The sequence below is a fragment of the Mustela lutreola genome, chromosome 5 (assembly GCF_030435805.1).
Source record: "Mustela lutreola isolate mMusLut2 chromosome 5, mMusLut2.pri, whole genome shotgun sequence".
NCBI classification, from domain to species: Eukaryota; Metazoa; Chordata; class Mammalia; order Carnivora; family Mustelidae; genus Mustela; species Mustela lutreola.
Window position 1 is genome coordinate 105,335,600 of NC_081294.1, and position 15,477 is coordinate 105,351,076.

The window sequence follows — 15,477 nt, forward strand, 5'->3', positions numbered from 1 at the left end:
GTAGAATTCTGCTTCTCAGTGAGGCTTTCTATAGGGAGGATTACCTTCAGGAAAGATGGATGTGCACCTGCCCCACAACTGGCTTTTAATTTTGGTATTTTTGTTGGAAGAGATTGTGCCCTTAGCTGACTTTATTCTTTGTCATTATTATACATATTCCTTTTAAAAGTGTTTTTAATACTTGGAAGCATTTTCATAGTTCTTAAATTTACTGCAAAATTAAGATATTTGTATAATATTTGAGAGTTCTTCCCTCCCCATTTTTATGTTGATGCTTCTCCAAGAAAGAAATAGGTACTTAATCTCGAAGTTAAAGCTAACCTTAAGATATATAGATACAGATATATAACTAATAAATGGAATAGTTAAAATACCTGAATATTTCCCCCATCATTATTATATATCAGTTAGTGTTTAACATAAAAGTTGACTTGTAGGTGTTTTCTTGAGAAAATTATGTAATTCTGTTGAAACCAATATACTTAGACTTGAAAAAATCAGAATGAGTTTCCAAAATCTGGTTTAATTCCAATCTAGGGAGGGGAGGGCATTGTGAAATACATATGCACAGGAACCTAATCAATGCTAGACAAACAATGTATTTAGTTTACAATATAATAGGATAACTATAAATTTGAAGGCTCAAATTGAGTCCATTAGCGGTAAATACAGTTTTCTATTTGGCTCAAGTGGCTACTGAAGATCAAGTGATGCTGAGTTCCTCCAAAGCACCTAATGACCCCCCGGCCTTGGAAGGAGTTTCACCACAGTCTCAGAAGAAATCCCAGTCATAAAGGCCTTTAACTCTTTTGGCCCTTGGGAGTCATTGCTGCCCAAATACAAATGCAGGCCAGGGATTTCTAGTGGCCACATGTTATTGCACAGAGAGGTCTGTTCTAAACCAGACTCTTATGGTGAAGAAGGTGTGAGATCAGCCCTTAAATAGTGATCTAGCATTAACGTGGTCTATCAAAGCATGTTAAGAAAAAGCTCCTTAGTGATTATGTACCAGCTACTAGTTTTGCACTAACAGAAAAGGCAATGTGGCAGCTTCACATTTCATATGAAAGACTAGCATTAACTGGGCCTGGTGCTGGCTTAATTTTCACATAAATCTAGTGATTATTTTAATTTAGACCCAGGAATCAATGATTTCATACCAGTCTTGTCTTCACATCGGTTTGTGTAGCATTTAAATTGTTATGGGTTAATGACTAGGCCATGAAGGCAAAAATGTTTAACTCTCCTTTGCCAAAACAGAAACAATCCCTGTTCTGACTCCTGTCCAGTTTCCAAAAAAACAAAACATACATACACCTGTTATTGCACATCTTTCACACAGACTTGTGTATGTATAATATACATATATATATTTTAAATATGCTACACATAAAAAAAGGCTATGGCACTTTACATGTTTAACAAAGATCATTACACCACAGATGTTTGAAAACTATACAAAAATCCTTACACAATGTAACAATTGTTGAATTAGCACACAGGTTTAAAAAAAAATCCACAGAATCCAAGGCAAGTATTTTTGCCTTCTTGGAGTTCGTTGAGAAGCCCAGCCTGTCACAAAACTTTAAGCGCAGATGCAGGCAAAAATAAATAAGACTTTTCTGGTAGTAGTAATGGTCCAGGTGTATTAAATTTTTGGATTGAGGTGATTAGGTGATTGATATTTATTAGGAAAATGTGGTTCAACAATCAGTCCAATTATTTAACATGTGTCTAATACATTCCTCATATTCAGTGGTTTTTAAAGAGAGATACAGTTTTGGTGTAGACTAGCACGATTTTAAGGTTTCATTTTTCCCAAAGCCTGGCTAATGGATGGAAGGTTTAAAAGGTCCAACATTAGTTCTTACTCTGTCTCTGCTACAGAAATTCCATCTCTGCTCTGCTTTTAATTCAATCAGTGCTTAAGTACTTTGTAGTAGTTTGGGGTGATATGTGTGCATGTGCTTTGTTGTCTGTAGCATTCGGAATAATGGAATAAAAACACTGTCGGTGAATTCCTTCTGGCCAAGAGAAGTAACATTTTCACTTGTGACTACTGTTTTATCAGGTGTTCTGGAGCTACACCACCACCTTAGCCAAAGAGCAGTCTGGGAATGAAGATGATGGCCATTCTCAGAAGGTCCTCAGAGCTTAGGACTTTAACTTGTCTGTGAAAAGGGAGTTAGAGAACCCATTTCCTAACACTGATTTTGGAGCCAATCTGCTGATGAAAGGAATCCCCCTTGGCTGCTGTTTTTTGGAATGAAAATTATTGCTAAGGGTTAAAAAGTAGTGACTTTGGGCATTGGAAGTGGTTAGAGCATAAAATACACAGCAGGGATAGGAACTCTGTCCTTCGGCTTCCATACCCTATTTCTGTGTGGTGTTAGGATTAATGTTTCCTGAGCCCCTACATTAGGCTGCTATGAGGCTATTTACTCCTTCTCTTTTCAAAACAAAACAAGGTTGTAGGACTTAAATCTTGCTAATTCTGAACTTCAGTCTAAGAATGGTGAACCAATTAAGGCCTGGCTCTACACCACCACCCCTCTTGCCCTTAGCTCTTAATCTGTGTGATAAGATGGTTTGTGGTATAGGCCAAAGGCCAGAAGGGAATAAAACTTCAGTTGCCCCATTCCATCCACACATAAAGCAACTGTTGTTTTGCACCAAGGCATGGTTTTAGACTCAGCCTGGATATGATTCACTATGGGCAGTGTTGTAAAATCTGAATCTGGTTTCTGTGCCTGGTGGCCCTTAGCATACAATACCTTACCCAAAGAAGGTACTAAGTCATTATTTGTTAAGCTTTCAACACACAGCAAGCTCTCAGGGAACAGATTCATAAGCCCAAATAGTCCCGTACTTTTAATTCTTCCAAAAATCTCAGAGGTCCACTCCACTTGCTTACACTATGTGAAGGAGTGTTTCTATATCATTCTGCAATTCGGAAGCTCTGGTAATACCAGCTAGGTTCTTGCCACTGAGATCATTCCAAAGTAAATTTGAGGTGGTGGCTAATTCCATTTTTCTGAATCAATTTTACTGGCAATTCATAGAAACCAGATTTTAAGTTCCTGAATCCCTTTTAATAGTGGTGTTCCATTCTTTTTGTAAATAGGCATAGACAGGTGCTAGGCACTCTTGTTTTTGCATTAAAATTTCTACTCTGTACTTCTCTGGGTATGAAGGTTTGATGCAACTCACCTACTGAAGTAATTTAATGCTGCAGTCTGCTTTCAGAAATAACACTAGTAACTGGAGAAACTTAACTCTCATGACTAGCTCCTTTTTTCCTGCAAAGAAGGTCATTCTGCACTGCTGGGGTTGGAAATACAGCTGACTACCCCATGGTTACCAAACAGTGGGAGAAGGTCTCCCCACAAGTGCTGAGATTCTGGTAAGTTCTCCCAGTGAACATCTGAATGAGCCACAGTTGGCTTGGAGACCTCTGTTCCTGGAATGAGGAAACAGGGTGAGGTTTCCTTTTGGCAGTCAAAGCTCGATCCTAACCCTAGGAGAAAAACACAGGATCTCCTTTAGACAAGGAGACTGGACCAGTACTGGTGCTAGGCTAACTGCTGGGCAGTGCAATGAATTTGTCTTCCCTAGCAGGATTTTTGACTTTCATTCCCATGATCATATCGGTCCTTATTCTTCCCTTACTCAGATTTCTAAAATCTTGGAGAGACAGTTCAGTCAGTCCAACCTTACCCCGGAATTCAGCCTAGAGCACACTCCACAATGGGATTCCACACTAACCTGCTGACCCCTCTGGTCATATTATGCCCTCGAGCACATAAGCTACCCCCCGTAAGTATGCAATCTTCATTTTAGTCTCAGAAGAACAACTAGGAGGAGACCAAAACTCCAACCCCAAAACCTCTTTCTGAGGCAGGGATGCTTACAGACATGCACCCTGGTGGCAGAAATACATCTCAGAATAAACTGCACATGTAGCTCTGGCCTCCTGTTACCAGACGAACTGCTGCCTTGATGGTTTAGATCATTCTCCTTTATGAGCCCTGGAGAAGATAGAGTCAGACAGACTTGTCAACTGTGTGTCAGGGTTCGTATTCCACCTCCGAGAGTTTGAACTGCAGCCCTCGAGTGCAATCACTTAGCTGGACATTGCCCCGCACTGGTCCTGTTAAGGCTTGGGGCCGTGGAATGTAGGCTTTGGTAGATAAAGGCTAGTTCTTCACCTGACTCAGACGATGAAACCAGAGGAGTACTGTTTCACAAAATTACCCAGGAAGAAAATGGCATGTAGGTCTCTTCCAAACTAAAGGAGGCAGATAAGGTTTTTCCCCTCTTCGATTTCTTCCTGTACTTTGTCACTGGAGGTTGCAATTTCTGCTTGGGCGGAGAAGACAGCACAGATGAAGGTGAGGACCGTGCCCCCAATGGCGGTGTAAAAGGCCCAGCCCAAGGAGCAGTCTCCGGGCTTATAGGCTGATGCATAGTGTCCACAGTAGCTTACGGCCTTTGGGCAGCCCCAGCCGGCTGGGTAGAGTATCAGACCCAGGATCAGGAACAAGCCTGTGAGGCAGGAGAGAAAACAGGTGAAACCCCCTAGCTTTACGGTATACAGCAAGTAACTGCAGAGGCTGGCAAACTAAGGCCCCCACAAGTGAAATGTGGACTGGGCTCTATGAAGTTGTTTGTCTTTTAAGATTTTATTTGAGAGCAAGCAAATGAGCACAAGCTTGGCAGGGGGCAACTCTGAGGTAAGGAATTTAAGCTCTTGCCACTTATGAAGTAGGTGACCTTAGGAAAGTTTCTTGTCTGGGTATAATTCTTCACCTGTAAAACTGGCAACTCCTTAACTCCTAAAATGGTTGTGGATATTAAAGTGTGTAAAAACATATATAGTCTGTAACAGTAACAGCCAGAACAAAACTGGAACATAGACTAGCAACTGGTAATAGGTTAAAGCCTTTGGCAGACCACTCCCATATATAAACACAAGCAATTTAAAGTTTACCATTTATGAGTAAGCAAATCAGGTCTCTTTTAAGGGTATATTTTGAAAGGTGTAGTAATTTGGGGAGAGGGGAGAAGCCAAACTACAATTTAATACCCTTGGAAAAATAAACTCTTCTCCATCTGAACATATCTTACTCAGCTGGGGAGATCTAAATCTACTCAGCTAGTTCTTCTGTATTTCTAAGGCCTATGATAAAGCTCAATTAATTCCCATCTCCTTCCCTAGGAAACCTCACCCAGCTGAGGTAAACGGCCCTTTGGTAGTCTCCGCCCTCAGGTCCTCAGTTACCACCCTGGAAACAGTGAGGTAGCATCCCTGGGACTTCCAGAAGGATTCAGAGGCACTCTCTAGCTCACTGCCTCTCCTGTCAAGCTCTGGTGCCTGTCCCAGTCAAGGGAGCATTAGCTGCTTGTCCCTTTAAAAGCCCAGTGTTGGGTGCCTGGGTGGCTCAGCTGGTTAAGCATCTGCCTTCAGCTCGGGTCATGATCTCAGGGTCCTGGGATTGAGTCCCAAGTCGGGCTCCCTGCTCAGCAGGGAGCCTGCTTCTCCCTCTGCCTCTTGTGCTCTTTCTCAAATAAATAATACTTTTTAAAAAGATCAGGATTCATATTTAAATTGTCTCCAATTAAATATTAATTGTACATGGGGTGCTGGGTGGCTTAGTGGGTTAAAGCCTCTGCCTTCGGCTCAGGTCATCATCTCAGGGTCCTGGGTTCGAGCCCCGCATAGGGCTCTCTGCTCAGCAGGGAGCTTGCTTCCTGCTCTCTCTCTCCCTGCCTCTCTCTTTCAAATAAATAAATAAAATCTTAAAAAAATATTAACTGTACATATCATTTGTATTATGTGACTTAAGCCCAATAAGTAAAATTAATGTGTTTTGTTTATTTTTTTAAGATTTTTACTTATTTATTTGACAGAGATCACAAGTAGGCAGAGATGCAGAGAGAGAAGGGGAAGCAGGCTCCCCACTGAGCAGAGAGCCCGATGCGGGGCTCGATCCCAGGACCCTGAGATCATGATCTGAGCTGAAGGCAGAGGCTTAACCCACTGAGCCACCCAGGTGCCCCGAAAATTAATGTGTTTTAATATGATTGGGACCAAAGACAGAAAGCATGGAGTATGTGGTCCCCCAACAGCTCTGCTCCCCAAGCTGGGATCTAGCTAGTCATAGGACATTCAGAATAGCTTAATTTGGCTCTCAGACTCTTCCGGGAAGTAGGCAGTTTTAAAATAAATATCATCCTTACTTTCACAACAACAGCACTGTCACGAACGTTCACTCCTGCACCACTGCTCAGCACCCCTGGCTGTCCCCCTTTCTAATAGCTCAGCCAAGGTTCCTGAGGTGCTTCAGCCCATCTGAAAATCCTGTGGTAGCTACTGGCCAATTAATTTGTGAATAAGGACAGCAGGGACACTTTCAATAACTTAGAGTTTGTCCAAAGCTTCAGCTTGAATATTTATAAGCCCACAGGGCAGTCCATGTGGGAGGGTAATAAAATGTGGGCTAGTATGTCTGCAAGCCCCAGTGGACATGATCTGTGCTGACACACAGGCAGCCAACCTAGACAAACACCAAGACTGCCTTCTCCAAATCTGCAGAGGGTCAGTGAGTCAGAGGGAGGAAACTGTCCCTGTCTACCTTGCCCTAGCTGGTGACCTCTCCTCCCAGCACTCAGCAGAGTTGTCATTAACACCAATGATACCATGAAAATGCAAGACCTATGTCTCAGTGAGAGAAAGGAAACAGTGGGCCTTCAGGTGAGCAAAAATAATTTCAAGATATTTTTCATCTTTCTAGTATTTAGACAAAGGCTGTCTACTGAAGGAATTCCAGTAAGTTTAACAATTCAGGTTTTCCTCTCCAGCAACCACAGGAATCCTTACCTTGTAACATCCTGATTCCACTGCTCTTGGGCCCAGTGCAGCTTATGAGCAGTACCAGCCGCGCTCGGGCCTGTCTCTTTCTCTCACCTGCAGTACTTTCCCTCCAGACAGCTTTTAGCCACACTCAAATGCCATGTCGTAAGGGTGGTCTTCCATTCCACTCTACTTAAAATTCAATCACCTACCTCCTCCCCCTTTCCTTGTTTTATTTCTCCTTAGCATTTATGACCAACAGAATATATTTGAGTCATTTTTGACCTATAAAAATGGACAGATCCTGTAGTTCAACCTCCTGTTTTACATCTTTGGTTATCCGTCTCCACCCTAGACTTGAAACTCCATGAGAGCAAGGATTTTTGTATTATGCATTCACCACTCTAATGCCAGTACTCAGAGGAGGGCTTGGAACATAGTTAAACCCATAATAAATCTCCCATTTATGATGGGTTTATGATATAAACCCAACATAAATAAAATCTCCAAACCACAGTGTCCCCCGTGAAAACCAGTAAAATAACTTGACAGATACCAATCAGTGAGAATGAAATTTGTCAGCAGGAAAAGAAGGAGAGACTCTTAGCTGGCTGGTTTAGCCTGTCACACTGTCCTGTTCCAGGGCTCTGAATCCCAGTGTTTAGAAGCAAACTTATGCCCTGAATTCCAAGTAGGATTAATGACACCAACTAATGAGACAAAACTAAAGTCTTAAATAGGCATGTCAAACAACAGGCATTATAGTCAGACATACCAAGTCTGCTACAAACTTAGCATGGTTTCTCTGGTTCTCAGTCTGCAGTATACTTAGGGACTCTCAGCGTGGTTGTGGGTTACAGCTGGAGACCAAAGGGAAGGTGAAGTGTGCTCTGGATTAAATTTCACAAAGAAGCCAAGCCAGAAAATGGTCTGATCTTCCTATGTACTTATTAAAAAAGTAGTTTCTAAAGTTAGGCCAGCCTGTAGTGAATGGTCTCTGGGGTCTTTCCACCACCTTGCCCTAATGCAGTATTGTTTTGGGAGGGGGACATCATTGACAAAGTAAGCGACTTGGCCAGTAGGCTTTGACTTTTCTGATGGGCATCTCTTCCCATGTGCCCGATTAAGCAACAGTTGGCCCAGCTAGGAGGAAGGAAAGCAGGGAGAGTGATACTGGCCACAGCCCAAAGAAAATCATCACCAGCAAAAGAAACAGTGACTCAGAGCTGTGATAACCTCTGCCATGGGTCTACTTGATGGGATGGCACCCCAGAAGGTACCATCTGCTCATCATAGAGTCACGTGGGCATGACAGCCTTACCTGGGAAAGAAAAAAAATGAAGAACTGATAGTTACTTGGACTACTTGAGATGCCACCACCGGCTGGAGACACAGTCCTGTTAACCTCGATGAGGCTGGCCATATGAGTTAGACACCAGCTATCACAATGCAATGCCCACTGTGTCTCTTTGCAGTTTTAATAACATTTTCCCCTGTCTGGGTGGAGCTTTCAGACTCAACCCCAGATTCTCTGCAGTTCAGTCTTACTGTACAGGAATCTTCAGCCTCTGTGGACACCCTAAGCATGTGGTATGGATTTAACTCAAATATTTAGACTCCATGAGCTCCAAAAGGGCAGAAACTATGTCTTATAGCATTTCCAGTGTCTAAAACGTAGAAGGTTCAAAAAAAGTACCAAGAAAGATAAAGTCTTAGTCCTCTTGCTTTGTGGTCCACATTTATTGACTCCTGTAATTAGACCACAGAATTGTACATCTTAGGTTATTTTCTTGCTACTGCTCTGGAATGAAGTAATGTCATCAAATCTAAGTTTTAAGCAAATCCCTTAGGTAGGAAGATAAACCTCTCTGTGATCCTGGCAAGCACCCAATTTTATAAAGACTATGAGTTCCTGAATACAACACATAGTATTTTACTTGGTCTGAAGATGACCATCTCAAGCCTCATGAGATGCCAGGCATGGGGGGAGTCAAGTCTGAACCACAGCTCTTCAGTCTGTGAAGGAAATGAGGAAAGGCTCCATGGCCATTTCACAGTGTTTTCCTGGCTGTTAGAGCATCACCTCCTTCCCTCCAGATCAACCACACAATCATCACTCTTTCACCTCCGGCTGGCCAAGGGAATGGACGCAGTTTCTTGTCTTTTGTTGGTCACCCACCAGGAGTACAGAAGGAGGCCATTTTTCCTGGCCTGAAAATGTGAGAACTAAAGTCTGGTTCCTGTCCCAAAGAATAATAAGTGGATCTGTGGACATCAAATTCCTATTTCCTGAATCCGCCTTGGATTCAGGTCATCATCCTAGTATCCTGGGATCAGGCCCCACATCTGGCTCCTTGCTCAGCAGGGAGTCTCCTCCCCCGTGCTCATGATCTCTCTCTCTCTCAAATAAAAATAAAATCTTTTTTTTAAAAAAAAAATCTTATTTCCTCTTCAGACAGGCTTTCAGACTAAATAGCAAAGACTAACTAGACCTCAGTTTGCAAAGCACTCTTCTAAGGACACAAAGAAAACAAGGCCCACTGATACTGCTACTATCATCCTGTGGAGAAGCTCCCACTGAGGGACCCAACACTCAGCCTTCACTAGATTATAATTGAGAAGTTCACTCTAAAGCTATCAGATATCCTCATCTCTTTGGAGAGTGAGTGCACAGTAGACAGCTGACAGCAGGCTTAATAGTTTCTGATAAATTTGGGTTCCAATTCGGTAATTCTGTGAGGTGAGTCCCCTGACTGTATACTGTGTGCCTTCCCTGAGTGCCAAGCACAGCGGTAAGTGGCCACAGCGGGGGTGCAGGAGTGGCTTGATGTGGGGTTTCACAGGCTTTAAACACACAAGGGCTAGTAACACTCAAGGATTCTGGTCACACAATCCCCATTCCCTGAACACGGGGTTCTTATTCATGCTGACACCTGGGGAATTCATCTACCTGGAATTTTCCCCTTCAAGTCAGGTGTCCCCTCCATGAGAAACATTTGTCACCACTTCCTGCCAGAATGGTCTTCTATGTGCTTCCACTACCCTGTCTCTCTTCAGTTCTTCATCACACTGTTAATTTTGTAGACTTACTCAACAACTATTTACTGAGTTATCTAAGTGCCAGTCATTATACTCAGCTCTGAGATAGAGCAGTACCCTAGTAGGACTCTGAGCCCCTTGAGGGCAGAAAACCTGACTTCCCTTAGTCTACATGGCAGTTTTGTCTTAGCACTTACCATACACCTGATGGGTGTGTCACGTTAACTTTGGATAACAGAGGTCAAGAGTTCAATTCATTTCCTTGAAATAGCCACTGACTCATTTAGGAACCCAGCAGAACCCCTTGCTGATTCCCTTTCAGGTCTACCCTGTGACTCACAGATCTGGGATGTGGACCTAGCTTAGCCTGCACTCCAGTTTTTGTTGAGCCGGCTCAGTTCAATAAAGCACAATGCCAGGAGGCTGCCCCCGCCACCATGCCCCCTCCACCTCGTTCCCTTGCTCAGGAAGCCACCTCTCCAACAGGAAGTAAAGCAAATCAGACGAGAGAGGGACTGGCTTCCAGTATCTCAGTCCCATTCTAGGCCACAGCTCAGAGAGCACTCCAGGCTTACTGGGAGTGGTACGTTCAATCAGCAAGTTCAAAAGAAAAGAATACTAAGTACAGGCTTAGAAGAAAACGAAGACAGGACAGTCCTCCTTGCAAGCATGTCAGAGCATCCACCAGTGTTCTAGGGGGGATACTGTGTTGGCTTTTCCTTCTCAGTATCCTTTGCTGTCATTAACTTTCTGGTATCTTAGCACTGGAGTGCCCAGGGCTCAATCCTTTGTCATCTTCTCTGTATTCTTACTGATCACACTTGGTCCCACACTTTAAACACTCCAGGCTGACATCGCCTGCACTCTGATACCCAGATCCGCTATCCAGTTGCCTGCTTAAACTCCACTTGGATGTCTAACGAGGTACTTGAAAATTACATCCAAACCTAACTCCCGCTTGCCGCTACCCACTTCAGTCTTGTCTTTGCCCTGAGCACTTCATGTCAGCAAGTGGGAGTTCAACTCTTATACCCTCTCAGGACAAAAACCTTAGAGTAAGTCTTGACTCCTCTCTTTCCCTCAGAGCCCACATTACTCTCACCAGCAAGGCCTTCATTCTAACTGTTTCCTGGGCCTGCAAAGCTCCTTCTGATTCCCATATGGTTGACTCCTTTCTCTCCATCAAGTCTTTAAATCGGTTCTCCCTGAATCCTACTCTATCCTATTTACTATTATAACTGGTCCTCTTACCATCCCAGCATACCTCACCTCTCTTACCCTGGCTACACCTTTTCTTTCTTCCATGGTCCCCACCACCTTTTGATATAATAACTTATTTAGTTCACAGTCTGTCTCCACCATCTTCAGTGTAAACTCCATAAGGAGGAAGAACTTTGTCAGTTATTCTTTATGTATCCCAATTGCTTAAAACACTCTAGGACATGTAATAGGTGCTTAGTAATAGTTGTTGGGTGAATGGGAGGACAGGGCACTGTGATGTAGATGCTACGCTTTAAAGGAAATCAAGGTAACACACATGCCAAGTCATTAAACTGGTTGGAGGAAGAAGCTTTGTTCCCGTGGGGCCTTCCCAGGCCACCAGCTGGGAGGGCAGCAGTGCAGGGGCAGACGTGGAGAAGTTCAGGAAAAATGGCAGGTGACGGAAAACAGAGAGGTACAAGGAAGAAGTGGGGGGACCATGGTATTTGCAAAAGAGGGAAGGGTGGTGTTCAGAAGCAGCAGGAGACTGGACAATGGAAAGACCAGCAGAACATGCCAGCCTTGGAGACAGAGAACGCAGAACTGCTCTCGGGCGCAGGGAAGGCCCCCTCCCAGCAGCAGCTCCGAAGGCAGGGGCGCCGATGAGCACCTGGTGCGCATGGTCTGCATTCGGGGAGGGGAATACCGTGTGCAGAGACGTAGCTCTCGGGCGGAGCCCATCATGTGGCAGAGCGAGTGATGTACACAGTGGTTTACAACAAATGCAGGGATGCTAGTTAACATTTATCCGTACACTACAGCTCTCTTCATCTAAACTTCAGTTTTTCCCCAAGTCAGTTTTTCCCCAAGTCCTCTTTTATGTTGACAGCTGGAAGTCATTTTGGCAGTCCTTAATAGCTGCTGATAGGTCATCAACTGTTGTTAGGTGGGGATACTTCTCTTTCCCAGCACCCTCAGGCAAATGTATCAAGCTCTGAGAAAGGCACACCTTGTCACACCACCTCCAGGTCCCACCCACTGAACTGGTCATCACGCTGTTCTCACCCCAGTTGTCATGCTATGAACCGACATACTCCTCACGTGCAGGGACTTGGTGAGACATTCTGTAGCAATCATTCTCAGTCATAACACAAGGCTAAACCAGGTTCTCTCTAATCTTTTAAGAAAGAAGAAATGTACTTTTTATTTAAATTTTTTACCTGTGAAATTCTAAGGAGCAAATACAACTATCTGAAAAACTTTATTAGAATAGTGAGAGTAAAAATCAGAAGTCTTAACTGTGACATAAAATCCATTTGTCCCATAAAGGATCAGCAACTGTTTGAGCTCAGAGGGACTCCCATTCAACGGGAAACTTGTTAACGGTGGTGAGAAGTATGTTTCCTACTCCCTGGCTTCTATTCCTCCATCCTTATCCCAAATCCACACTCAGGGTCTACACCACAGTCCTCTACACAGGTTGTGTTGTGGGCTGACTTCACACGTCAGTTTTGATTCCTATCTTCTTTCTACTTTTTACATCTTCACAAGAACCTTTTGGAAAGGTCTTCTATGACAAAAATGCTAGATTCTAAGTAAAGATGGCATGGAGCTAAAGCTATAAATGCCTTCTCCCAAGTTCCATTCACAACGAATATCTTAAACCTGGAAGGTTATACAGATGATTAGAACCTTTTAATGGTCAGAATAACTTAAACTAACAGTGGCAACCCCTGATGCTTCCTGAGCACTACAATGTGCCAGGCACTGGGGAAGCCCTTTCAATTTAGTTGGTTCAGTCCTTTTCATAAGCTTTGAAGGTTGGTACAATTCCTCTGACCACCTGATGGACGAGGAAGCTGAAGCCTGCAGGGATCCAGTGAGGCCCCGCACTGATCTGAGCTGATCTGAGCCGGGCCTCAGATCCAGGCGGGAGGGCTCCAGACGCCACTCCCGAGCCACTGTGCTCGGCTGCAGCTGCTTCGCTGCGAACCGGACACCAGCTTTTAAGGCAAAGACATCTGTGCGGTCCAGTGCTGTGAGGGGACAAAGGGAGGGAAAGGCTGCACCAAAATAAAGGGTCACCTATTGTTCACTCAGGCTGGTTTGCTAACGCCACAGCAAGACAACAACGAACAGAGAAGTTCTATCCACACCTCTTTCACTACAGTCCAAATGTCACCGGCCTCCTCACTTCACCACATATGCCACTGTGGAATGGCTGCCCCTGGCTAAAGAAATTTCTAAAAAGAAAACCTAGGGAACAGGCCAGAACAATTTCAGGTTTGCTAGGATGCCCTCTTCCGCAGGATGCGGACCACCCGGGAGCAGAAAACTGCAAGCAAGCCTGAAACCTACTGGACTAGAGGGAAAAAATGTAAGCCTTATATTCCACATACATTTTTGTCTTTGTTCAGATTCTGTGTGAATGGGAACTGTCTAAAATTGCACATCCACAAGCAAACATACCCTGTGTTCTTACCAAAAGCATTCCCAGACCGCCCCCAAATTACATCCTCCACCAGCAGCTCAGGCCACTGTGCTACCATCTCACTCCCTTCAAGTGGCTTTTCTTAATTCACAGAACACACCAATGATCTCCGTTTCTCGCCACGCCCCCCCGCCCCCTCCTCCTGCATCCTTCTGCCATTAACTATGCAGCACGGGCGTAAGTCCCTCAGGTGTTTGGAAGAGATGTGCCTGTTTCACATCGCACATCAGGGATATCGCCCTGAGTCTGTGCCATCTGGCTGGAGTGACACTTTGCTTAGGACAACTGCAGACACCAAGATGGTGGCTTTCAGGGCCCGTCCCTCCACCCAAGAAGAGTCCTGGGCTTACATCTCCCAAGCTGCAATGCCATCTGGCGATGGTATTCCAGCCTGTTTGACTTCTCAGATGCCAGGCAGGCCACTGTCCTCAGTACCAAAACATCAGGTTCACCGTTCAGAGTCAGGAATATTTCAGAAGTAATACAACGAAGTATTAGTTATAACATGAATCAAGGATTTCTGCCCAAGAACTGCCATCTTTGGTTAATCTATACCTTTGACATCACTTTGCCCATTAAGGATTTTCAATTTTTCAATGAAAATTTATGTAAAAGCCAAACAGAATTTGGTTTTAGTGGCTGCCAGTTAGTTCTGTGGATAATAGCTCCATTAATCTATTTATGCCGTGTCTGGGAGGGCAGAGGTCATGTCACGATTGAGGCTTAGCAGCACTGGAGAACACTTTACTCTTTTCCAGACACCTAGAAATTTATGGCTGGGCTTGTAGAGATCATCATAACACAGATCGCGTTTTGATCAATAATATACATTGACTGAGGACTTGTGTATGTAGTATGTTTTCACCAATAACATACATTGACTGAGGACTTATGTATGTAGGTCATTCTGAACAGTGGAGATAGAAATGTGAAAAAGACACAATCTGCACCCTTGCTTACATTCTAGAAGAGTAATTCCCAAGCTTCTGGACTTTGCACACTAGTACAATCACCAGAAAAATTACTACAAGGCCAATATTTTTTATTTTGCTGATATAAGGACACTGAAAACCATCTTCTCCTTTCCTCATCATTTCATAAAAGGATATTTTAAAGGATATTTTAACACAAAAACGGTGAAGGATGTAATCAGAATCAAAGGCAGTTCTTTTTTTTTTTAAAGATTTATTTATTTATTTGACAGACAGAAATCACAAGGAGGCAGAGAGGCAGGCAGAGAGAGAGGAGGAAGCAGGCTCCCCGCCGAGCAGAGAGCCCGATGCCAGACTTGATCCCAGGACCCTGGGATCATGACCTGAGCCAAAGGCAGAGGCTTTAACCCACTGAGCCACCCAGGAAGGCAGTTCTTTAAATGGAATACATTCAGCTCTATGAAATCTCACATTGTCCCTGTCTTTTCTTCTTTTTGCCGTGGACCGCTAGAGACCTCAGCAGAATGGATGGACCAGGATTCATTCAAAGGCAGTAAATGCTGGGCAAGAGGCCCCTCTGCGGAGAGGGGAGAAGAGTGCAGAGGTGGCTTGTGCCAGGCTGGGGACACCTTTCTAAGAAACAAGTAATAGCGCTGAAGAGTAAGAAGGCTCTTTGGAATTCTGTCTCTTTGGAATCCAGAATCTAAACTTGCTTTCGCTGAACCTCATTTCAAAATCTCAAGAGTTACTGGACAAGCCAGAGTGGGTGCAACTTTGACACCGAGTAACTCTGCTCTGATAGGCAGACCAGGAACTGGAGGGCCGAGGTTCACTGGTAATCAAAAGGGTTTTTGGATGGTACCACAGGTCTTTGTTAGGCAGATTATTTCTACATGTCATCTTCATACATGATTAATAACAGAGGTTTTTAACCAACAAGATTTTCTGATGGGAAGGAGAAT

At 44.0% G+C, this 15,477-nt stretch overlaps 1 protein-coding gene across 5 annotated transcripts in view; it reads right to left on the reverse strand.

Moving 5' to 3' along the window:
* Positions 1–503: 503 nt before the first annotated feature.
* LHFPL2 (LHFPL tetraspan subfamily member 2) overlaps positions 504–15,477 on the reverse strand; it is a 155,459-nt gene continuing 140,485 nt past the window's right edge. For all 5 annotated transcript variants that reach the window (XM_059175309.1, XM_059175310.1, XM_059175311.1 and 2 more), the window contains one exon: positions 504–4,545. In XM_059175309.1, coding sequence (XP_059031292.1) covers positions 4,289–4,545 — 257 coding nt within the window. In that variant the 3' untranslated portion in view covers positions 504–4,288. The remainder of the gene's footprint in view (positions 4,546–15,477) is intronic.